The following is a 26,013-nucleotide window of genomic DNA, read 5'->3' on the forward strand; positions in this document are numbered from 1 at the left end:
CCCACAGGTTGAGAACCACTGACTTAAAGGTTCCATTACATCCCAGCCTGGTGACCAAGGCTATGGCACATGGCTTCTAGGGACACCTAAGATCTAAATCAAAGCAATACCTTCTCTCCAGACTTCAGCCCTCCTTGCTTCACTCCAGTCCCATGCATTTGTAGATGTCCTGGGCCAGGAATGGTCTTTGGAGAGATCTTCTTGAGCAGCTCCATAAATGCCTCCCTGTGATGCTACCCTTGCCATGACCCTTATTTTCTATACAGAAAATCAGTCTTTCATCTATAGAACTCCATACCTACTGTATTATACATGGTGTCAGTGCTGGATTTTCAGGTGTGTATGTGTGTTTCTTTCTTCCACTGAACTGTATCCTTGGGAGAAAGAGAGCCCATGATTTATTTATGTCCTCAGCACATGGCAGAGTACTTGATACATTCTAATACTCAGAACATGTTTATTGAAGTCATTAATTAGTGTAGACAGCTGGTGGGAAGCATCCTCCCGTAACACACACAGGCACAGAACACTAGGCTAGGTGTGGAATTGGCTTAACAGGTAAATGAGTTAATTTATTAGTTCTTATTAGCCAGTTGCATCAATGGTGTTACTGATGAAAACTAATAAATTAATTCATCTATGCGTTAAGCCAGCTCATTGCTCAGCTCTGTGTCCTTCTGTCTGGGTGTGTTATGGGAGGCAGCCTCAGGCTGTCTAGGTTATTTGTTGAACACCTACAAGTGAAGGAAATGCCACTGTACGAGGACCACGGAGGATCAGAAATGAATAAGACACGAGCCCTGTTCTCAGCCCTCCCATTCTGGAACTCGAATTACTGTAGGTCATCAGAAACACACTGTGCTTATAAGGTGGGAGCATCGTTATTCATTGTGAGTCACAATAAGCAAAGCCCAACAGGGAAATCTAAACATCTGCTAGCAGGGAATCTCAGTCACTGCATAGATCTTTAACTCCGTGCCTCCAGTGGGCCATTAAGTGACACCACGATTCTTAAGTAAGTGATCTGTGCTCCCCTACTCTCCTCCACAGCCACCCAGGACCTGGCTTTAATTTCTGTTTTGTTTTGTTTTGTTTTCCCCCCACAGGCAAGCAGTGTTGCTGCCTCTTTTTCAAGCTTCTGGGTGGGGCTTCTGTTCACTCACCCCTTCAGATCCAAGCCTGGTCTCTTCTTCTTCCCCTACAGGGCCAGCTACTACAGAAAGGGGGGCTGTGCCATGCTTCCCGTGAAGTGGATGCCCCCAGAAGCCTTCATGGAAGGAATATTTACTTCGAAAACAGACACATGGTGAGTCTCTCCGCTGCCGTTCCCCAGCTATCACTGTGACCTGAGGTGATGCTATGGGACCAGCTGGACCACACTGCACCCGGAGTGCCTTTGCCAGAGAAAAGGGGAGGAAGGAGCCATGGGTGAGGCTCTTAAGCGATCATGGCTCCTTAAAGTGCACATCACAAGGTCCCACCCTGAAAGCTGGTGATTCAGGAGTGGGATCCAGATGAACCTGGATGTCTGCCAAGCGCCCCAGTGATGCTGGGAGGCTACACATCAAGACTACCTTATCATTTTAAAAGGGGAACCGAACGCAAGACCCCTCACAAAACATGAGCATACTTATACACACACACACACGCCAGTAAAGAAGTCTTTTGACTTTCATTAAACCCCATAATAATAAGAAAAACAGAAAGAAAAAAACAACACTTAAAACAGGTTAGACCTGGGCAAGTTCGTTGACAAGTCATTCCTCACTTCAAAGAAGAGAACAATGCTGACATCCAAACCCACCGTTTAGACCCAGGGCCAGGCTGCTCGGTCTCCTGAGAGTCCCAAAAGGCCCAGGGCTTGAAAGTAGGGGTACAGCAAATAGGAAAATTGGTTAAAGGTCTGCTTAAGAACTAACCAAATCATCTGGCTCAACCCTCCATCCCCTTAATCTCGTGGCCTGTCCTTCCTTTGCCATCAAGCCTGCTGTTTTCCCCCAAAGAGATTCAACTGAAGTCCCTCTGATCTTGACAGCATAGACATCATCAATCGTGAGGTACTTAATCATATGCAAGAGCAGTTTTCAAAGTCTTCCTAGTTTAAGGCCTCCTTGTACCAAGAACACTGGCAGCCATAGAATCATGAAAGACCTAGTCACAAAAGCCCACAGTTGTTAGCTGACTCAATGGCAATGTTTTAAGATGTCTTAGTTAGCGACGCCATGACCATGAAAACTTTTTTTTTTCTTGTCCTGGATTCACTTTGTAGACCAGGCTTCCTTCGAACTCACAGAGATCTGCCTGCCTCTAAGTGCTAAGATCACAGGCGTGTGCCACTGTGCCCAGATCATGGCAATCTTATAAAGAAAAATATTTAACTGGGCCTAGCTTACCGTTCAGAGGCTTAGTTCATGGTCATCATGGCGGGAGCATGGTAGCATACAGGCAGCTACAGCGCTGGAGAGGTAGCTGAGGATTCTGCATCTAGCCTGGCAAGCAGCAGGAAGGGAGTGAGCCACTAGGTGTGGCTTGAGCTCCTGAGACCTCAAAGCCCACCCCTAGTGACACACTTCCTCCAACAAAGCCACAGCTCCTCCAGCAGAACCTTATCTCCTAATAGTGCCACTGCCTACGAGCCTGTGGGGACCATCCGTTTTCATTCAAACCACCATGATGAAAGAGCCCCCTGATGACCTGGGTTAGACAGTGTGTGAGTTCTCCTGAGGCCCTGCCTCCATGAGTAAAGTAGGAGAGTGGTGGAAGATGAATACCAGCGGCAACCTCAGGCCTCCACATACACCCGTACCCACCTGTACTCACACCATAGACATGTGTCCACACACTTGCCCACCATCCACACACAGGAAAATGGAAAATGTTCAAGGGGAACATTTTTAGGAATGAGTGTGATTGGCACCCCCCAAGGAGACCCTCTGAAAGCCATGTGCTTTCAGAGCAACCCTGCAAGGACACGGGAGAGGAAAAGAAGGACCAGAGACTCACGGTTGAGAAACACAGGAGACCAGGGCCAGCATCAGCATCCTATCACCTTGGTGGCACATACTCCCAGGATGAAGGGATGTGAATGGCACTTTGTGGTCCTCCCCAAACTCCTTAGCCCCCGTGTCATCATGAGAAAAGCAGCTAAGTCCCAGCTGAGAGATACCCTGCTGGATCCTGACAGGACCGCTCAAAGCTGGCAAGGCCAGCAAGAGCAAGGATGCCCACAGAAGCCTGAGGGACTGTGACAGCTCGGCGTGATATGCTGTCCTGATGGAATCTGGGAAGAGAATAGGGACCTTCAGTGAAAACTGCAGAAATCTAAATAACTATGGACTAGTTAATAAAGCCTTAATGCTGACCCACTCATTATAATAAATGTACCATGTTAATGCGAGGCTAAAAATAGTTGAAAGCCAAGTATAGCGTGCATGGAAACATAGCATTTAAAATACAATCCCTTCACAATGTGAACCATTCTATTAAAAAATGAGGTTTATATTTTTAATCTGATAACTGAAATGTAAAAGTCATGGATGGGTTGGAATACAGAATTAAATGAATCTTCGGGGAACCGAAACAATTCTAAAGAGATGAGAGATGTAGAAAAGAAAGAAGAAAATTGAGAGGATTACCACCAATTGATCTGATAGAGTCCCAGGAAGGACACAGGAAGCACAGAAAATAAAAACGTCAAAGAAATAAAGGAACGTTTTTCCAGACTAGGATGTGCATCTCCAGTGGAAAGGCACCCACTAGTGCCAAGCCACACAGTTTGAGAGCCATAGGCAAGCACACCGCCATGAGGTTCCAAGCCAGCGCTGATAATGGCTCTACAAGCTTCGGGGCAGAGAAAATGGTCAGAGGTAGAAGTCAGGGCACTGGAGTGACATGCCAATGGTTCCTAGGACAGAAAACACAAGACAATGGAAATGTCCTAGAGTTCTGAAAGCCCAAATGAGGTAATGTCCTGAAACGGAAGTCACCCCTTCCTGATCCATGTTGCCTATTTTGAGCGTGAGGCTTGGGTATTTCTAGGCCCCTGATATTTGCCTTGACCTAACCTGCTGGGTCTCGAAGTGGGGTGCACCGGCCAGAGATAGTGGGCAAGCTGGAACTCATCATCAGCAACTCCAAATCTCAGCAGCCCCACCCCCACCTCAAGCCTCGTGCTCCAGGAGCGACAGGGGTAGAGGACTCGCCATCTGTATTAACAAGCCCTCCAGAGGAATCCCGTGGGCACCAAAGAGAGGATGCCAGCCACCCAGCCCACCCAGAGGCAGAATAACATCAGCGAGTCCATAGATGTTCTGAATACATGAATGCCCTATGACCCTGTGCTCTTGAGTGTGACACAGTAGAGAAGGGGTGACACAGACAGACTTGGGCAAGGACCCCAAATGCCACATAGTTTCCAAAACAGAAAAGACAACAGCAGCCTAAGCCCTCCTCATTCAGGGGATAGAAAGATAGACAGAAACTGTTGAGCAGTACAGAAAGGATACACTAATGCCTGTGGTGTTCATCCACAGTACAAGATCCAGTGAGGAAAAGAAAAAAAAAAGCACAAAAAGGAATGTGGTAATATTTAATAACAATTTTACAATGCAAAAAAATATAATTATGTGATACAGAGTCTTAGTAATGTATGCTTTCACATGTTAGAGACTGAAGAAAAAAGAGGGAACTGAACTCTAAACTTCAGTGGAGGGGACAAAGGAAGACTGAATAGAAGGGAATATGTCAAGAAAAAAAGGAAGCCCTGGCCTCAAGGCAGCAAAGTAACACCTAGATTTTCTCGAGGTGGTGGCACAAACTTGTGACCCCAGCACTCAGGAGGCTTAGGCAGGAAGGTTGGGAGTCTGAGGCCAACCTGGGCTATTTAGTTTAAGGCCAGCCTGAGCCACAGTCTGGACATTGTCTTTTAAAATAACAGCAAAAGACACTTGCAATCACCAATGAGTATCTGTCTATATTTACCTATCTATAGCCAATCAGAGACTGTACAGCTATAATTTTGCAAAGTCTTCCTTGTTGGATTTCTTTGTTTGTTGAAGGGGGTGCCTTCTTTTCCCCTTAGAGGTCAGAAAGATCACATTCATGTTCCTGGCAGTTTGCAGGCAGCTAATTTCACCAACATAGTAACAGTAAAATCATCTGGGCTGCATAGAAGGGTATTTTCTCTACCACTTTAGGGCATTGTTTTACCAAGAGCGGAAAACTACATCAAGATGCTAGAACAAAGATAGATTTTCTTTCTCCAAAATCTGATCATTAAACTAAGAGTGGAAAATAAAATTGTCATCAAAGCAGAAAAATATTATTTCTGGAACCTAATAAACTGTGTCTCAAAAGTCCTTTAAAACAAATAACAGGAAATCAAATACATTTTTAAAAAGGGGGAAATGTCTTGCTTGATATCAAAGCACAGACAGAAAAAGTTAGAGTATTGTCAGTGCAGAAAGCAAACAGATGAAAGGAAAAGGTGGGTGTGCCTATTAAAAACAGCCCTGCCTTTAATCAAAAGCCAATAGGGAAGGGGGACGTATTTTATAAAGTATTGGCAGAATTGTTCAGAGAGACAAACTGATTTTTATACTTAATTTTTTATTCTTTTTTATTACTTACAGTTTATTCACTTTGTATCTCAGCTGTAACCCCCTCCCTTCTTCCTTTCCAATCCCACACTCTCTCCCTCTTCTCCTCCCTTGCCCCTCCCCCAGTCCACTGATAGGGGAGGTCCTCCTCCCGTCCATCTGGCTCTAGCCTATCAGGTCTCATCAGGACTGGCTGCACTGTCTTCCTCTGTGGCCTGGTAAGGCTGGTCTCCCTTACCAGGGGAAGGTGATCAAAGAGCCAGTCACTGCGTTCATGTCAGACACAGCCCCTGTTCTCCTTACTAGGGTACCACTTGGACACTGAGCTGCCATGGGCTACGTCTGTGCAAGGGTTCTAGGTTATCTTCATGAATGGCCCTTGGTTGGAGTATCAGTCTCAGAAAAGACCGCTGTGCTTAGATTTTTTGGTTCTGTTGCTCTCCTTCTGGAACTCCAATCCCCTCCAGGTCTTGCTATCTCGCCCTCCTTTCATAAGATTCCCAACACTCTGTCCAAAGTTTGGCTATAGGTCTCAGCATCTGCTTTGATACCCTGCTGGGTAGAGTCTTTCAGAAGCCCTCTGTGGTAGGCTCCTGTCCTGTTCCCTGTTTTCTCTCTCTTCTGATGTTCATCCCATTTGCCTTTCTGAATGAGGATTGATGATCTTATCCAGGGTCCTCCTTCTTGCTTAGCTTCTTTAGGTGTACAGATCTTAGTATATTTATCCTATATTATAGCTAATATAGGATAAATCTATATTTATAGGATAAGTCTAATATCCACTTATAAGTGAGTATATACCATGTGTGTCTTTCTTCTTCTGGGATTTGAAAATCAATCTGACTCTTTCTCAGAAAATTAGGAATAGTGCCTCAAGATCCAGCTATACCACTTCTGGGCAAATATCCCAAAGATGCTCAAGTACATTTGTTCAACCATGATCATAGCAGCTTTATTCGTAATAGGCAGAATCTGGAAACAACCCAGATGTCCCTCAACCGAGGAATGGACACAGAAATTGTGGCACATTTACAAAATGGAATACTACTCAGCAATTAAAAACAAGGAAAAAATGAAACTTGCAGGTAAATGGTGGGACCTAGAAAAGATTATCCTGAGCAAGGTATCCCAAAAACAAATCCAGTTTTGACCCTTCCCTCCCTCTGTACATAAATCCAAACTGAACTTGAGGAGAGCAAAAAATAAACACACCTAGAAAATAGTAAATATTTATTTAATATTTGTTGAAGAGAAAATTGCATAACTGTGAAACACACAGAAGAAATCACAAAAACTTAATAAAATATTTAAGTACTGGAAAATATAAGCCTTTGATACACTAAAAAATTAGATCATAAAGCAGCTAAGAGGCAGGAAAGTTGCAGTATCAAAGCCTGCCTTGCTACAAAGTGAGTTCAAGGCCAACCTGACCCATTACGCAAAATTAAATTTTAAAAAAAGCGAGTAGGGTTGGAAAGCCAGCTAAATAGTTCAGTTGCTTGCTTACCATGTACAAGAGCCTGATGTGATCTCCAGCCCCACCTCAAAAAGTAAGCGCTGTCATTTTTGATAAAGGGCTAACATCTTGAAAACCTAAAAAGGATGTCTACAACTCAAAAGTCAAATTGAGATGCTAAAATAATATGCCCTGACAGATAAAATCACTTAAGAGATGTGAGCAGACAATATATAGGAGAGAAATCAGGAGTCGATTAACAAACTCGACCTTGTGAAGTCAGGGATTGCCACATCCTATCAGACCTGGCGAGACTGCTCAGCAGGTTACGGCACTTGCCACCACACCTGAGTTCAACGCCCAGAAAACACATGCTGGGAGAAAAAAACTGACTCCTCAAAGTTGTTTGGTTTCCACACGCGCACCGTGCCGCGCCATGCCCTCCTACAATTAATAATTTCAATTAGTTACCAAGTTAATTAATTTTAAAGTGAGTGTAAAAATTAGTTGGAAACACTTCCACCTTGAGATTTTTTTTTTCTTGGGAGGGGGTGGATCTGGTGCTGGAGAGATGGCCCGGTGGTCAAGAGCACTGGCTGCCCTTCCAGAGGACCTGAGTAGAGTTTCCAGCAACTACAGAGTGGCTCACAACCATCTGTAGCTCCAGTTCTGGGAGGTCTGATGCCCTCTCCTGGCCTCTTTGGGTTACTACAGGCATGTGGTGCATAGACATGCATGCAGGCAAGACACCCATACACATGAAACAAAAAATAAAGGTAAAACATTTTAATTAAAAGTTTACTCTGATGGATCTTTTAAATGAGCAAATGTTATTATTAATGTGCATACTGAGAGTGGGTGAAGAGTAACACTAGCAGGCGGAGAGAATTGGGTGCTGAAAATCAACAATATGGATCAAGAAGGTTTCACGTTTGAGTTCTTTAACTCTCGTCATTATACTCGAAATATCATTGATTTTACTATTCTATTAGTTTCAGATGGTTTATCCTAAGGAAATCTTTAAACATGGATAAAAGTGGGGTGTGGTAGTCCATCTTAAAGTTCTAGTAGTCCAGAGGCAGGAGATTTTTAGTTTGAAGCCAGCTGGACTATGTAGCAAATTCAAAGACAGGCTGCAACACAGAAGGGAACTTTGTCACAAAAAAATGAACTAAAATTAACTAAAATCCAAGTGCAAAAAGATGTTTAAACAATGTTTGAAATGTTTTGAAAATTGAAAACAAAGTTAATGTCCTTTGGCCTCCATGTGTATGTGTGTGAGCACATATGCTGTACACGCATTCATAGACACACACATACACAAACACAAAAGCCCTTGCTACAGAAAACGGCCTAATAGAAAACATACTAAAAAGTCAGGTGTCTGTGTGTGTGCATGTGTCCGCATCCAAATCTGTGTCTTCTGTTCCACGCCCAGGTCTTTTGGAGTGTTGCTGTGGGAAATATTTTCTCTCGGGTATATGCCATACCCCAGCAAAAGCAACCAGGAAGTTCTGGAGTTTGTCACCAGTGGAGGACGGATGGACCCACCTAAGAACTGCCCCGGGCCTGTGTACGACCTTTGGGAACTTCCTACTAGAAATTGAGCATGGTCTTGTTTTTAAGTATTTGGATCAGTATATGCTCCTTTAATATTAAAGGAAGGTGGTAGCCTTTTTTTAATATGTCCCCAGAGCATGCCAGACTTCAGTATGGTGGGTGGCCTTCCAATCCTTCAAACACAGTAAGTCATCCCAGAAAGGTATCCATTGCCAGGCTGGAGGCTGGGGACTCATAGCCCTACTTAACAGGCTCTAGGAATGTGTGTCCCGGTCAGCCCTGCACTCTATGTATCTCTCTCAAATATCCCCCCTGTGGTTTTTCTTCTGTCCCCGATGGCATTCTCTCACCCCCTTCCTAAAACCAAAGATGGAGAATAAAATGCCCAATCCTAAACGTGGCTTTATAGAAGTGGCGTTTGATGGACACCGTCTGAGTATCTTTAATGGGGACTTACATTTGGGAGAGATTCCCTGTCCCGCAGCAGGGAGCAGCAGAGATCAACCACATGGACCTCGCTGTCTTCCCATCCTGGAGAGACAGAGCCTTTTGGGCCCTCTCCTGACTTTCATTAACTGCTCACTCCTTCTTCCAGATATCGGATAATGACTCAATGCTGGCAGCATCAGCCTGAAGACAGACCCAACTTCGCCATCATTTTGGAGAGGATTGAATACTGCACCCAGGTATACCTGTTTTCTCCCCTTGACCGGCCTCTCACCTGCGTGGGAATGATTTAAAGGTGCCAGAGAATAATGCCGATTGCGAGGCTCAGTATCCCTGATCTCTGAAATGGTGTGATTGGCATGTCACTTTGCCCGTGTCCTACAACAAACACTGGAAACTTACACTTTCTTCGCCAGCACATATTGGTTACGGGGCCAGACAGAATCTATTCAGTTCACAAGCATGAAGTCCCTGCTAGACAGCTAATAGTAAGAGAAGGAGGGGGAGAAGAGAAGAGAGAGATTTTAACAATTAGAATATAATTACATCATTTCCCTTTCCTCACACCAACCCCTCCCCATCTCCAACCCCCCAAGCCTCTTCTTCTCAAGTTCATGACCTCTTTTTCTTTATTATTGTTACATATATTTGCATATAAATACATTCTGCTGAACACATTGTGTTCCTTGTATGTATATGATTTCAGGGCCATCCACTTGGTACTGGATAACTGGTTACAGGGTTCCACCCGGAGAAGAGCAATTCTCCCTCTCAGCTGTCATTTGTTGCTTGTAGTTCTTTGTCTAGGCGTGAGGCCTGTGAGATTTTCCCCTTCCATGTTACCATGTCTGTTGATGTCTTGTTGAAGTTGTCATATTGTTGTGGTATCATGGATAGCTACAGCAAATGTTTTGTAAATGAAGATGGACCTACAACAAAGAATGAACACCATCAAGACTTACAACCTGGCTAGAGAGATGACATTAAATAGAGAGTAACTACATATCTTGGCTTAGACCAATCAGGAGAAGTGTTCAAACCACCCATCAGTAGCACTTACGTGAGATTATACTACACAAGTCGCTTTCCCGTGTCATTTTAACCCATTTTACAGGGGAGCGGCTAGGCTTACAGAGGCCGTCCAAGTCACAAGGATTCATAGCAATCCTGGGTTCTCCTTAGATCCCTCTCCTACTTCCTCCCATCTTGACTGAATTGTGATGTCCACCTTCAACCTCAGCAGACTGTACCCTCCCACCCCTCATCAGGTGGGCAGGGGAATAGAAGTGGTGGGGGGAGAATTCCTTTCCTCCCTGCCTCGGACACAGACTCGCCAGCATCTGCCACCGTTCTCAGCAGCGACCCTGTTCCCCAGTCCATATCAGGGTGCCCTCAGCCACTCCTCAGGACTTCATGTCAGCGTCCACTTTTCTCTTCACTGTGTCCAATCTTTCCTTCCCTGCTGGCTCTGATCCTATCTGGATACAAAATTAACATATTCTCCCTGTACCCCGCCACATACCACCCTTTCGTTAGTTCCCTTTGTTCCCCAGCTTCACATCTACTTACGTGCTCCCCCTGCACTTTAGCGCCCCCCCAACTCCTTGCTATCTCCTTAACATGGCCCCTTCCCAACTTCATGTCTTCTTTTCATTGTTGCTCTTGTTTGCTGACTAACCCATAAAGTATGGTTACTGTTACCATTTGTTTTAGTTGAGGTTACTCCTGCTGCATGAGACACCTCGACCAAGGCCGGCTGGGGAGGAAAGGGTTTATTAGACCTGCATAGTGATATCACAGTCCATCACCAAAGGAAGTCCGGCAGGAACCAGGAGGCAGGAGCTGATGTAGAGGCCGTCGGAGGGGCGCTGTAACTGGCTTGCTCCCCACGCTTTACTCAGCCTGCTTTCTTCTAGAACCAGGGACCAGCTGCCCAGGGGTGGCCCCACCCACAATGGGCTGGGCCCTTCCTCATCAATCACTAATTAAGAAAATGCCCTACAGGCTCGACTACAGCCAGCTCTTATGAAAGCATTTTTCTCAGGGGAGGTTCCCTCCTCTCAGATGACTGCTAGCCTATGTCAGAGTGATGTAAAAACCAGCCAGCACACCTTATGCGCACAGGTAGAGGCTCCTCTCCTGAAGCAGGGGAAACCTACCAGTGGCCGTGCCACTGAGATATGTTAGAAAAGCCAAACAATGAACCACCGTCTCTCTAAATTCCCTCAAGTGGGGCCAACGACTGGCACCTTCTCCAGACTTCAGTGACTGTGTCCTGCCTCGCTATCCTAACCCACTCAGGGCTGTCCCCTGTGGCAGGGAGCTGCCATCTTCGGTTAGCTGGGCTTCAGACAGGGGGCTGCGGGGAGGGGGTCAGGGGGCCTTTGCTTACTGACATTTAGTTTATTATGTTGTAACAAAAATGAAATACACTCATAAAACAAATACACATTCACACACCTTGGGTTGTTTTCTCTCTCTCTCTCTCTATATATATATATATATATATACAAAAGCCAAGTCATTTTTTTAAATTTTACTTATTTTACTCATTTTACATCCCAATAGATGACCCCTCCCCCTCCTCTTGGTCCCACCCTCTCACCCTTTTCCTCTTTCCTCCCTCCCATTCTCCTTTGATAAAGGGAGCCTTCCCACCACCGCAGCACATCAAGTCACATCAGGACTAACAGCATCCTCTTCTACAGAGGCCAGACAAGGCAGCCCAGCTAGGGGAAAGTGATCCAAAAGCAGACAACAGAGTCCATGCCAGAGACAACCCCTACTCCAATTGCTAGGGGACCCACACGCAAACCAAGTTGCCCATCAGCTACGTGTGCCTAGGTCCAGTCCATTCGTGCTCTTTGGTTGGTAAAAGCAGGTGATTTTACGGCTTCGAATTTTCAATGACTCACTGTGAAAGTAAGAAACTGGGAAGAAATGAAACGGCTTTTAAAGAGATATTTGTGGTTGTTTTCCTAAACCCTTGGCTGATGATACCAGACCAGTGCGCTCCTCTGTAAAACTGAAGTAATGGATGGTTTCCCCTCCATTTGCATACACGGTTACTGAATTCAATTTCCCTTAAACCGGGTGGCAATTGCGCCTGTCTTCCTGTTACAGTCTGTGACTCTGGCGGTGATGGCAGCACACGCTGTTTTTGTGAATGGTTTCTCCTCCACAAAGGCCCCATCACATCTGAATGAGCAGATGAGTCTCTGCACTGGGACAGCTGAGCGAACAGTGACAGCACGCGCTGTGACGACACCGTCAGATGCGCACAGGGGTGCAGGGAGAGAGCAAAGGACAGCCTTTGTAAGCAGGGGTGGCATCCCTCTCATCTCTGCCACCCTCCCTACTACAAAACAGAAGCCTCGGGACCTTTTATCCTTTAAGTTGCAGGAATATCATTGGAAATAGAACATGTTGTTTTTGAAGTAGTGTTTAAAAAAAAAAAGCAGGGGCCAGTGAGAGGGCTCGGCGGGTTAAGGTTCTTGCTCACCAGAGCCAAATGACCTAAATTTGATCCCCAGGACCCACATGGTGGAGGGCCGAGACCCACTGGATAGAAGAACAGTCCTCAGCTTACAAAAGACACGGGCGCACCCGAACATGCGTGTATACACACGATAAAATGAAATCTAATAAAGTTCTTTAAATCTATAAAAAGTGCCCCAGGGGCTTGTGCTCTGCGACCACTCTCATCCCTCTGCCCTCAATGGAGGGCGCTGACCAGCACCCCTGCGACCTCTCCTGCTCCAATGCTCCCCCCCCCAAGGCTTTCAAGAATAGTAATGCTCAATCATTACTATTATGAGCTATGACTACCTGTTAATTAAGGTATCCGCTTGCTTCCCTGTTGCAAATGCAACTCTGGGGTGGAAAAGGGTTTCTTTCCAGTCTTTACAGTCCGTCATTTCGGGAAGCCTGGGCTGGAGCTCAAGGCAGGAGCTCTAAGCAGAGAGCGTAGAAGAGGACGACTTGTTAAAATTGCTCCTGTGGCTTGCTCAGATTGTTTTTTATATAACTCTGGAGGGGTGGCTCTACCCACAGTGGCCTGGGCCCTCCCACATCCATCGTTAAGAAAATGCCCCCATAGATAAGCCCACAGGCCAATCTGATGGAGGCAAAAAAGGTTCTCTCCCACCCAGGTGCCTCTAAGTTGGTGTCAAGTTGAAAAATATGCCTCCTCTATAAACAGCTATGTTACTCTTTCTCTCTCTTCCAGATCCAACATTTCTGATTCCATTTTCATCCATCCCCCCTCTCTCTTTCTCCTCCCCACAGGACCCAGATGTCATCAACACAGCTTTACCCATAGAATACGGCCCAGTGGTGGAAGAGGAGGAGAAAGTGCCCATGCGCCCCAAAGACCCCGAGGGGATGCCTCCCCTGCTGGTGTCTCCTCAGCCTGCGAAGCAAGAGGAGGCGCCCGCGGCCCCCCAACCCGCAGCCCTGGCCGCGCCAGGCCCCTTGGTGAAGAAGCCGCCGGGTGCGAGCGCGGGGGTGGGGGCGGGGGCGGAGGCGGGGGCGGGCCGGGTGGCCCGAGGGACGGCCGATCGGGGCCACGTGAACATGGCCTTCTCTCAGCCCAACCCTCCCCCGGAGCTGCAGAAAGGCCCGGGCTCCAGAAACAAGCCGACCAGCCTGTGGAACCCCACCTACGGCTCGTGGTTCACGGAGAAGCCGGCCAAAAAGACCCATCCCCCGCCGGGCGCGGAGCCGCAAGTGCGCGCAGGAGCGGTCGAGGGGGGCTGGACCGGGCCGGGCACGGGTCCCCGCAGACCCGGAGCCGCGCTGCTGCTCGAACCGTCCGCTCTGAGCGCCACCATGAAGGAGGTGCCCCTGTTCAGGCTGCGCCACTTCCCCTGCGGCAACGTCAACTACGGTTACCAACAACAGGGTCTCCCCTTGGAAGCCTCCGCTGCCCCCGGGGACACCTTGCTGAAAAGCAAGAGCAAGGCCACCCAGCCGGGGCCCTGAGTCCTGCCCCACACTAGCTTCTCCCCCTGGTGGAGTCGGAGCCCAACTGGAGGGAGACGGACAGAATGGCTCCACCGCAAACCACAGACCAAATGTCACTTTCATTTTGTGCCAACTTGTTTTGAAGTGCCACACAGAAAGAGAGAAAGAAGGAAGGAAGGAAGAAAAAGAAGTGAAGAAGAAAGAAACAACAAAGAAACGAAGAAAGAGACAAAGAGAAAGAAAGAAACTAAAGAAAGAAAAAAAGAAAACTTGTATTTTTAAGATGTGTTAGTTTTCGAGCATGGGTTCATCTATCCTTTCAAAAGAAGAAAATACCATTTTTTTTTTAAAAAAAAAGCGATCAGTACAAGGCCCGGATTGGTTGCGTGAAGTTTTCTTGCATGGTCCGCTGTACAGTTCCCTGAGGCTTCTTTCCAATTTTGTGTGCTCTCTGCTTCCGTTTAGTCAGAAGTGCTGCTTCTGTGTCTCATGGGGGAGCGGTAGCTGTCTCCCTGCCTTGTGGATCTGGACCATTTGAGGGGCGAGGGAACAGAGACAAAGGATTTCATTTCAATGACGCAGCATGGGGAGAGATGATAGTTACTTGGGAAAGAAGAATCATAAGCTGATTTCGCTGTGGGTGGTGGTTAGAGGCTTTTAATTGTTCAAACTCATTGCCTATTGTAAAAAAAAAAAAAAAAATGTCGTGAATAGTTCGTAGTGTAGCGGGGAAATGTGTATATATTCACCTAAGCGAAACGCGTCCATCTCAAGTGCTCTGCATAGGAAGACACACCAGTAGAGATCCAGCAGCCCCACGGCCTGCCAACATACCTCATGCCTTAAGAAAATCTTCCTAAAGAACACCGAGGGTGAGGTTTCCTACTGGATTTAAAACTCAAGATCGAGATTACTTTCGAACCTTCCATTAATTCTGATCTGACCACTTTTTAAAAAAAATTAAGTAGCAGCCACACATAGAAGCGTGGGAAGATACCCATTTGTAGACACGTATGTCAATACATCTCGAGGCCCAAACCTTCCCACCCCGGAGTCCCTCCCCTCGAGGAAGACTTGGCCCATTGGAGGAACAGGACTTCCGGTGGCCTAGACTCTGGTCCGTCCTTCCCCAGGTCCCCAAACTTTCTCTCCCTTAGCCATGAGATCCTGGGAGGTTGGGAACACATATGATGAGATACTCAGAGCATAACTTACACAGGTCCTAAATGCAGACTGCGACAAAGCGTTTGCGACGAAGGCTTGCTCGGAGAGTTGGGGTTAACGCTGTGTGTTCAGCGAGTGTTCTGAACCTGGTTTTCACGGATGAAATTTATTTCTATGAAATGGAATCGGGAACCCATTAAATTTTATACACGTGCTTATGCAATGCTGAGTTTTTCCGTATGTTTTCATTTCCCTTTTCTCTGCTTCTGTATTTTCACATCCAGTTTGTCCCTGGTGGTAGCTGTGATGAAGCATCTTCTTGGGGTATAAAGCATTTTTGATACTTGCTAGGTACAAAACATTTCCAAACATAGGGACTGTGTGTGTGTGTGTGTGTGTGTGTGTGTGTGTGTGTGTGCACGCGTGCGCGCGCTTTCCACCTTCTCCATTCTGTCCACTGCAGAAGCGTCACTCTGAGTACAGGAGAGCCATTAAACTGAGTATAGGAGAGCCAGAAAACTGTTCAGTCTCCATAAGGCAGTTAGTTACCTGGCCCTCTGGTTCTGGACATCTAAGGATTCTCTGGTACACCCCAGGGACTTGTTTTCCATAACTTTCCCAAACATTTCCCATGGACTGTCCCTAAAGCTGGAAGGCAGATGTGTAGCTGTGCGGATAACAGTTCTGAAAAGCATTGTCGGTTCTGGTTTGTGCCAGTCCTTTCGGCTCCAGTTTTGATGCGAAGACGGTCACACGATCAAAACACCTTGATGCAAAAACAGTCACACAATCAAAACACCCCGTTCCAGCTCACAGACCACCCAGAGGGGTCCCAGAGCCTTGCTCTGAGAAACTGTCCTAAAGGTTGATGCCAGAGATGTTGCCAGTGACCGGGAAAATAGCTTCCTTTCCTAACTATAATGCCACCAACCAACTAGGCAGGCAGGGTGCCGAGCGGCTAAGGAGCTAACTCTGCTGTTAGTGGGGGCAGGGACTCTTGCCCCTCTTTCCACCCTGAAAAACCACAGATTCAGGTTGTGCCTTACTACCACTGATAACGGATTTGTTGCTTTTCTCTGATCGTCTGTATTGGTATCAATGTTCATGTAAATGATGGTCAAACCTTCAAGCCTGTACACACGGATAAGTAAATAAACAACTCCACGCTGAGCTCTGATGACATTAAGATGTTTCATTGAAGCCTGTGTAACCCCTAGGTACCATGAATCTAGATTACTGTCCACTGAATATTGTCCCAGCCATATGGCTGTGGCAATCTATACAGACGCCGGACTCTAATGCATTCATTAACCATGATAGCAAGTTCCACTTAGAAAGCGAACAGGCCCAATTAAGGTTTGCAGGAGCCATGCTAATTAAACCATAAGCTAGTATAATTATTTGTAGTCTGTGTCTATAAAGAAGGGATTAAAAAGGTCATGACTGTTCCACCGCAGAACTGGCAATTTGTGAGGAATGGCCAGTTTGTTAATACTGAGTGACACCTCTAAATTATAGCAAATCAAAAGAGCTGGAGCAGCCATTTTTAAACAGGACATTCTGCTTAGCAGAAAGGACTGGACTCTCTTGTGCCATGTGGGTGTCTGTGCCCTGGCTATCTGGACTTAAATGGACCCCATGGCACCTCCACATACCTGCCCCGCTGCCCCTGGGAGATCATAAACCGTGAAATCACAAGCAGCATTCTGTACTCTGGTAGCCTCCACATGCTGTGGGGCCGGTTGTCCTACCCACACCAAGGACTCTTGAATCTCCCACTGGAAGCATTGTTTCCCTTTATCTACTGCTTGTCTCGTGACGGTCATGAGAATGCCATCTTGACCATAAAGACTCTAAAGTTCCAAATACTGAAGACAGGCACCACAGAAAGGAAGGTGTTTCATCAATTTAAGGAAATCTTTTAAAACAGTTATTTCCAAGTAATATTTGCTGATTCCCAGGGCAGGAAAGTATTACATAATTGCAGGCTAATTGTATTATTTTGAAACGTGGGGCTTTGCCATCCAAAGCCACACAAGGTGCACCTGTGAATAATTCTAGTGCCTGGGCTATTTTGACAAGTTTTCCCCAGTGATGCAGCAGGATTAAAAATCCCCATGAGTTTTGTAGCCCTAACATGCGTATGAATTCAGACTATTACAAATACAAGCTTTCCACAAGATCCCCAACACTGTGGGAAGTGCTGTCGATCTGTCTTTAGCTAATGATTTTTTTTAATGAGTCCCTAAAGAACCCACAATTTGGCTTTGCAAATTTCACAACAGCAGACGGTTCCCGTGTTGCATACACACAGGCACAAGCCACTGTCCCTGAATTCCTTGGCATGATGCCCTGAAATAAAAGAAGGTGCCTGAGAAATGACAGGAAGGCTGTTACCAAGACTGTTGTCACTTGGTACCCTGAAGCAGGGACACTTCATTTCTAACGCATCCTTGAGTGCAAACTCCAGCTGAGCCGGGAACACTTGAACACTAAAGCCATCCTGTGCTCTCTGCAGCACGGGACGTGGAAAACCAGTGGACTGATCTCGCCTGCAGCGATGGTGCTGCTCAGAAAACTACAACCGAGGCCTGTTCTCAGTTCCTTCCCAAACCTGCTTCCTGTGGTTCCCCTTTGGACACGCTGCACGCTCTCTCTCCTTCCTCCGCAAAGGCCTCTGTAAACGCTCAACCACGGTTACCTACCAGGAAATGTTCCTCTGCCGGCTGGTGTCAGTTAAAGGTGAATTACTGTCAAAGTCACGGTCAGCCTGAGCAACAACACTGTCGGGTCTCCCTATAATTTTTACATTTGTACGGAAGGCATTCGCCAACAGAGGTGAATATCAAGTCGATAAAATTTCAGATGATTCCGTCATAAGGGATGGCTTAGCTCTCATCCATTGCTTTACAAACATCGAGCAAGTGGGCAGGAGTTTAGGGATTATGTCATATGTCAATCACCCTCGTGGGTGACTCAGGCAAGGGGCTAGAATTTTCTGCTTTTAAAAATTAAGGAAACTGGGGCTGGAGAAATGGCTCAGAGGTTAAGAACACTGGCTGTTCTTCTAAAGGTCCTGAGTTCAATTCCCAGCAACCACATGGTGGCTCATAACCATAGCGAAATCTGGTGCTCAGGCAGAATGATGTATAAATAATAAATAAATAAATCACAAAAAAATTAAGGCATCCAGATATGATGACACAAACCTTTAATCCTAGCACTGAGAGGCCTGAGGCAAGAGGATCATGAGTTCAAGGCTAGCCTGAACTACACAGTAAGACCATCTCAAAAAAGAAGGGAGATGGGTATAAAAAAAAATGAAGGGTTTGGTCTCAAGGGATCCTTCCAACTCCAAACTGTGTGATCTGTGAAACTTCACCTTAGTAAGGTAACCCTAATGGCCAGGCCTTAACCTGAAATCATGGCTCAATCCCACTGAGACAAATGATACATAACCTTCATGGACAGGCAGACTAAAAGGGTCGGCATCCATTCACTTTTCCCCTTCCTAGTCAAAATCATAAAACCATTAGCAAAATGAAGTAGGTCTGGATGGCTTCTTGCAAGCCACACAGTGGACAGGACTATTAGCCACGTCTGATGGCCACCATGCCTTCAGCACCACTCCACTCGCCTCTCCCAATATTCGCTGCAACCAGAGTCTGGTTTCCCAAAAGAAAACCCTAAAACTTAATCTCTTGGAGCTGGAAAGGTGACAGGATGTCTGGTGCAGCAGCAGCGCGGCCGATTTGCTTCTTTTAGGGCTCACTCTCACAGAGAGGTGGCAAAGCCCAGTGTGGGCCAGATGTTTGCCTAGGGAAAAGTCTGAATCTGTCACTCCTCAACAAGTGCAAGTCAAGAGCCGTGATGACAGGGCGTTCACTGAGGAGTCCTCCTTCCTTCCTAATTAATTACCTTTGGACTGAAGAGTCCCTCCTTACGGATTTATAGTCAGTTGCCTTTGGGTAGCAAATGCTAAAAATCTGTTTTCAAGGATGTTCCTTTCCAGATGTTCCTTATCTGGAAATGGAAATTCCAAACAGCCAAACACCACCCCACAAAGGTAGGAAGATGAAGACTGTACACGGATTCCCTACAGCTTAAAAATACCTGATACTTTTTTTTTTAAATAAAATCTATTTCATTTTCAAAGTATTATTTGTGTGGAATTTCAAAGACCTCAAAAGAAGTCATTTAAAACACAGAAATTCTTCTTCCTCGTGTACATACTGATAAGCAGCTGGCGACAGTGATAAAAGAAATGAAGCTGAACATGACGAGGGGGTTTCCTTTGTCACAACAAGGTGCGTGAAGTAAGATCACAGGCCTCTCAGGCAAGTTCTTAATTCCCCGAACTCCATTCCGTTCAAGAGAGAAGAGCGCTGAAGTGGGGGGGGGGGGAGGGGGCGTGCCAGCCTTTTCACTAATGTGTATAGCCCGCTGGGATTAGGAGACCCACTTTCATCAGAACACTGGGATGAAGCGGACGCTCGTCTTCGGCAGTGCCCTTCCGCTCTGCGCCACACACAAAGCGAGGCCCAACTCGCCCACTCTCAATCTGAGGTCTGCACTAACAAAACTCACTCTAACATCCACTGGGGGCGTCTTCCCCATGGAAGAGAATGGCAACACGCATCCCTCTCAAGCACTCTCAGAGGCGGCCATTGTGGCTGACACTATTGCCTGGGTTTTAGGATGGACCTCTGCGGTGACACTGGGGGTTGGGGGTGGCGTATAATGGCTTGAAGCTGCACGTATCATTTGAACATGATTCTGTTTCGTGTCCATACTGTTTGATTTGTTATGTAGAAAATAACAATTAGTTCAGTCTTCAGTGAGGCAAAGACACTCTAGGTGAGGCTGTGAAGAGTTCTACGAGGCTGAACAGGGCTTAATTTTTGTCAGGCTGCCAGGGCAGGGACTCTTAATATCAGACATTCAGCCCCCTAAGCTTCAAAAATGCCTCAAGTTCAAATTCAGCACCAGGCAGGAAGACTTCTTCGAGTCCCTCTTTGATCTCATTGATGCAGTTGGAGCACCTGATAACTCACCCAACCTTGAGATCAAACTCCTCCTGACCAGCCCATCAGGCTGCACACATGAAGTTATCTGTGTTGTGAGGCATTAATATGTGGCATCACCCAGGACTCTGAACTTAACCCAGATTTTGAGCATTTCTGCAACACTACTGGAGATTGCTAAGAACCGATTATATTTAAACCCCTAGCCCCAAACACTCAAAATATCTCACACGCTCCCAGGCCCTCCTAGGCCCACACTTTCTTATTGGAAAAGTACAATAAGACAGGTGATAGGATTCAAAATATCACCATGAAAATTCTACTCATGAAAGACAGTGAAAAAAAGATGAAAGGGAAAAATATTCCCCACCCCTTGGTGCTTTTCCCTTGAGGGAGAGTAGAAAACAAAAAGCTTCCATTTCCATCAAACGTGATGAAACTGCACTTAACGGCAGAAACACAGGTCCGTCTATTTTAATCTCCCCATATGTACTTTTCTCCCTCTAGTACAGAGCATTCACAAAAATTTTAATAAAAAAATTTTTTTTCCTAGGTAAAGGCATCATAGCACAACTGTAATGGAATCTCAAACCATCCTATAGCATAGCTTTGTCAGCACAGTCACAAGCTTCATTAGAAATGTCTTTCGTATAGTCAAGCTTCTTACACTGTAAATGAGGAATGAAATACCAAAGGACCTTAATTAAGTATATATACATATATATGGCAGTATGAGTTTTATTAACAAATGTACTTGTATTGCAAGGAAACACAATGAAGCAAGGGGCATAATTTTATTTTTAAATTTTCCTACTGGCTTGCAATGTTGAAATGTACACTATATGCTTCTGTGTCCATCACTTAAGTAACAAATATCTAACCAATAGTTAAAATTGCTCAGTTTCTCAATTAAAATGATTCTAACACATTATGTTTCTCACCATTGATCAAGGAAATTTAAGTACCGTTATCGCAGATTGTAAACAGCTTCGAACTCAAACTCTAAAATGAAACTATGTAGCATTAAGGAACAATGTGTACACACTTTCAGGAGACACAGTTCCCTGTCTCCCCATGACTACTACAAAGCACCATGAGCTAAACTTCGGTCACGTCACAGACAGGGAGCCGTCTCAGTGGCCTTATCTGTTTCCCCCTCCTCCTTCTCTCTGCCAGTCAGCATCTTCCCATCTCTTACTTCTCACTCTCCCAGGGTGTGGTGGTTTGAGTGAGAATGTCACCCATCAGCTCGTGAGTTTGAACACTTACTTGGTCCCCAGATGGTGGCATTGTTTGGGGAGGTTTGGGAAGTCCCGCCTTGTGAGAGGAAGTGTTATCACGGGAGCGTCCTTTGAGAACCCTACAGTTTGTCCTCTGCTTCAAGGTTGCTGCTGAAGATGGAGCCATTTTCATCTTCCTGCCTGCGTACCTCCCTACCACGACCGTGACTACTTCTCATGCCTTCCAGAGCCATAATACACTCTTCCCAAATACACTCTTTCCTCTGTAAGTTGCCTTGGTCATGGTGTTTTAACACAGCAACAGAGAGGAAGCTAAGATGTGGGGCAGAGCTGGAATGCCGCATATGAACTTTTCTTGTCTTCTGTCCTCGGTATCTAGTAAGGTGAACCTGTCCCATGACCTAACCTCTCAGTGTCACCTCTCTAAAGCTCAGTATTTAAGCCACCGATGCCTTCATCCCTCTTTTTGCTCAGCAGGCATTGGGGATTGGTCTAGATGTGAGATAAAGTAATGAACAAAGCACCAACACCCACCCCTCCATCCAGGGCAGGGAATGAGAAACAGGCAGAAAGTCAGTCTTCTGGAGAAGAGTGAAGCACGTGGGGTGTGAGGGGCATAAGTGGGGTTGGCATGGGGGGGGAGGACCATGAGAAGGGGGTATGGAGGGAATGACGGGCATGAGGCCCATGTGGGGAGGGGAGACAGAGAATTCCCAGGAGTCCACCGTCTCGCTCCACCTTCACTTGTAAATGAATCACTTGAGAGAGAACATTTTAAACACTTAAAAATTACCCCTTCTCCAAACCGCTCTGAAATATAACTCAACATTCTAGCAACGACAACAACAACAAGAGATGTCAGGCTTTTTAACCAAAACTTAACTGGTTCCATCCTTCCCCGGGTAAACAAATGAACTGCAACCCTCATGAGGGAAAGGAGAGCAACTAGAGTCATATCCTTGATCAAGCAACTCCTCATCGATGCTAAAGAACAGTGGCTAAAAATCACAATTTTCCTTGATGAGTAAAAAGCAACTCACACCAGCTGTGGGTACCTGTCCAAGATCAAGCCAGCATAAGTGGGGGATGGGGGTGGTGGCCACATGTACCCCCAGCTGAGGAGCTATTGGCAGGTGATGGCTGCTTGGGGAGGAAGAGTCAGTTTTCTTCGAGAGGGTGGCTTTTGGAAACGTTGTTCGTGTTCTAGTAGATGGCCCCATACCCACACACATATGGGCGGTGCTAATCAGAACTTATGAGTTGTTCAAAAGTAAATAGGGGAACACGGTGAAGGCCATCTGAGATGAGCGACAAGTGGCGGGTGGGATGCTGGGATCTGAATACACTGCCTACATGTACGGAAATGTCAAAGCAGCAAAGAGCTATATTAAAGACCTTTAGGAGTTTTTACGACGAGGACAGGGCAAATCTAAGTCATAACAATGGGGGTTGGGGCACAGAGCACACAGACCCCAAGACACTGAAGAGAGCTGAAGATAGGACAGAACACCATTCCAACAGCTTCCCTTTTTATTAGTATTCAAGAAGTGAATCTGAATGACATTTAATAAGCAAAACACAAAAGAAAACACATACCTTGCACATGTAGCATAGATAAGCACGTACACTCTATAAATTTAATAATCCCCATCTAAACATGAAGAGAACAACCTCAAAAATAAGCTCAGTGTTGGCATCGCTGTCTCTAACATACAGTGCTGAGTACTTAACAGGAAGAACTACAGACTCCCAGGATTACTATAGTCGTTGATTTTATATTATGGTATAAATAGCTTTTAAGAAATCATCTATATAATAAAATAAGTTCACTTTTGAATTGCAGCAAGTCATTTTCTTCAATCAATAAAAATATTCCTTGATTATAAAGCAGCTTGAGTTTGCAAATATATTTCAGGAAAATAACTCTATTTGAAATAACACGCTTTAAAAAAAGGCAACAAAGTGACCGGATTTAGAGTTTAAGATAACATATTGCAAAATAGTTCAGCATAGTATATTTCTAAGCACGGAGCAAGTTCTATTCTGAGAGATACTTTTAATTTCATAAAGCGAATGGTTCCAATATTTGTGTGGTAGTTTCAAGTCTAAATATTTACAATAGTGGATGAATTTTTACAGATAGTAGTACAGAAACTTCAATACATATATACACAAGACGAATGTGTGACATTATTACATCACTACCATGAAGCTTAGCTTAACATGTGCTGGAGGCGACCAACACATCAGCGCGGTCCTGCAGCTGTGTAGCAGGCACAACTCGGCAGCTACCGCTAACCCCCCACCCCACCCCAGGCCCAGACACCACCAACGTCACACAGATAACACACCCCACCCAACACGTTTTAATTTATTCTGTGAGATACTTTTTAAGTTTTTCACGTCCCAGGAGGAAATGAAGGCAAAGTCTCAAAAAGTAAAAAAAGATGAAAGTGCATCATGTTTCAAAAGTGCTGTGCATGTGTCGGGAACACACGATGTTAGCTAAGTGTGCAAAAGAAAAGAAAAAACAGAAAAAAGCTCTGCCATGAGCTCATGAGCATAACTCCAAGTCTCTTGTACGGACAGACGGGGTTAGTCTAGCAGCAGAAAGGAAACCTGAGACCACACTGTGTGCGGAGGCTTGCACTGAGTCAGGAGGTCCACGCTGGGCTCTGTTAGCCAGCCAGGCGGGGGTTCTGGTGAGGGGAATCCCATCTCAGTGGTCGGCCAAGGCGGCAGGGCGGAGTCAGGCATCACCCGACGCCCACGCCTGTCTCATTCTAACTGCTCACCGGCCTCTCCTCAAAGGCTGAGTGGGCTCACCCAAACAGAGAAAAGACACACCAGCTATGCAGTGACTGCCGTCTAGGTACTTGTTAGTAACAAACCACAGGCGGAAAGGTACATTCCGGAACACTTGGACAGGAAACAGGTCATGGGAACGTCGTGAAGCTGGTGAAAAGTTTCACTCTGTGAAGAGCGTTAACACCATGTGCAAAAATGAAGCTGAATGGCAAAGTAACCATAACATATCGATTAGTAGCACTTTTTTTTGGGGGGTCCCAGAATTTTCTTGGAACCTAAAGTTTAAAAAAAAAAGTGCTTATTTTGAAATTATTTTCAAAAGAACTATGACCCTCAAAGTTCAAATTTGTATTCCTTTGGAGTTTTATTTTTATATAAGATTACTGTATTTTCGGCCTTTGCATAATATCTAAACAAAGTAAATCCTTTGCCATAAAGCCTATTTTACATCCAGCACATACACATATTCAGGGGAGCTCCAGGCCTCCGGATGAACTCAGCAACTCTCTTCCACGAGCTTTGACCCGTTAATCCCTCGGTAGGTCACTCGGCTCGGCCTAACCAGCACGCCGTAGTTCGGCTTACAGGTGAAATAGCGCTTGTCACCCACCAAGCCGTCGTTTTTCCCCTTGGCACTTCGCAGCTCCAGGCCCAGCCAGATGCCCGAGGCAAAGTCCGTGGGACCCACGTACCTAACCGTAGCCATTTCGTTAGAGCTCGTGAGCAGGACCTGGGAGCCCTCGTGGAGCTTCGCGGCCCCCTCAAGGCCACCCGCCGTGGTGGAGCCGCTCCAGCTGCGGCGCAGGGTGGTCTTGGTCCTGTCCAGAGGGAAAGGAAGAATTGGACTTAGGTACTGCAGCCACTTGGGTGCCATTCTCCATATCCGCTCCTGCCGCCACCTCCACATTCATTTAATTCTCGAAAGAGAAAAGTTTATGGTAATAACTATCTTATTTTTATTTTTGAGCGATGAGACATTAGACTTTTTTTTTTAATTTAGCTTCACTTTCCTATTCCTCAGAAGAATCTAAATTACAGGGAGAAGGCTTGTTCCAAATGCCCTTTCTTTTTATTTTCCTATTGTCACAAGATAATGTCTTCTAATGTCACCATTTCTCCTTAATTAACTGTAAAAGGCAATTTCCATTCACATAAAGGACATTTGAATTTTTCTTTATTTTTGAGATTATAATTTTTGAAACTGGAAATAGTATTAGGAATATACTTTCGATTTCTAAAAGTTTTTTCTCTTTTGGATCTCTTAACTGCACCCTGAAATATATATACATATGTATATATATATATATGTATATATATTCACACACGAGAGAAAGAGAATTTCAATAAACAGTGAGGAAAAGCACGTATAACTTTAATATCAATAAGTTAAAGAAAACTGGCATTCTGAATGTGATTTCACTTTAAAATATTCCTTTATATGAAAACAAATCTTAACACCTAAAACTTTAGAAAATAAATTTTAGATAAAGATAGAGGTCTCTCCCATAGACTCCAATTACCCTTCCCTTCTGCTAGCACGAGAGGGGTCTGGGGGATGCTGAAAAGCGTCCCTGTCCTTCTGCAACAGGACATCTCCTGTGATGCAGGTACCTCTTAGCACCTGCCTGGCTGGACCAAAACCAGTCTAAGAACACACTGCCCCCGAGCCCCTTCCCCACCCGTCCCACCCCAGAGCCCCTTCCCCACCCATACTGCCCCTCAGGGGCCCCTACCCTACCCATACTGCTCCC

The 26,013-nt window shown here is 45.7% G+C and overlaps 2 protein-coding genes and 1 long non-coding RNA gene across 6 annotated transcripts in view; 1 reads left to right on the forward strand and 2 right to left on the reverse strand.

Moving 5' to 3' along the window:
• Alk (ALK receptor tyrosine kinase) overlaps nt 1-16,359 on the forward strand; it is a 703,407-nt gene extending 687,048 nt beyond the window's left edge. The window contains exons 26-29 of the mRNA XM_060364669.1: nt 1,205-1,306; nt 8,492-8,626; nt 9,209-9,299; nt 13,348-16,359. Coding sequence (XP_060220652.1) covers nt 1,205-1,306; nt 8,492-8,626; nt 9,209-9,299; nt 13,348-14,043 — 1,024 coding nt within the window. The 3' untranslated portion in view covers nt 14,044-16,359. The remainder of the gene's footprint in view (nt 1-1,204; nt 1,307-8,491; nt 8,627-9,208; nt 9,300-13,347) is intronic.
• On the reverse strand, nt 6,813-13,848 carry LOC132646396 (uncharacterized). The gene is made up of 3 exons (XR_009584639.1): nt 13,722-13,848; nt 12,889-13,013; nt 6,813-9,989 (listed from the first exon to the last, which is right to left on the reverse strand). It is a non-coding gene; the product is annotated as an uncharacterized LOC132646396 (long non-coding RNA).
• A 6,607-nt stretch (nt 16,360-22,966) lies between the features above and the next one.
• The window catches only part of Clip4 (CAP-Gly domain containing linker protein family member 4), a 69,549-nt gene continuing 66,502 nt past the window's right edge, over nt 22,967-26,013 (reverse strand). For all 4 annotated transcript variants that reach the window (XM_021647156.2, XM_021647157.2, XM_060364677.1 and 1 more), the window contains exon 16: nt 22,967-25,080. In XM_021647156.2, coding sequence (XP_021502831.1) covers nt 24,759-25,080 — 322 coding nt within the window. In that variant the 3' untranslated portion in view covers nt 22,967-24,758. The remainder of the gene's footprint in view (nt 25,081-26,013) is intronic.

This window comes from Meriones unguiculatus, chromosome 1 (assembly GCF_030254825.1).
Source record: "Meriones unguiculatus strain TT.TT164.6M chromosome 1, Bangor_MerUng_6.1, whole genome shotgun sequence".
Lineage (NCBI taxonomy): Eukaryota > Metazoa > Chordata > Mammalia > Rodentia > Muridae > Meriones > Meriones unguiculatus.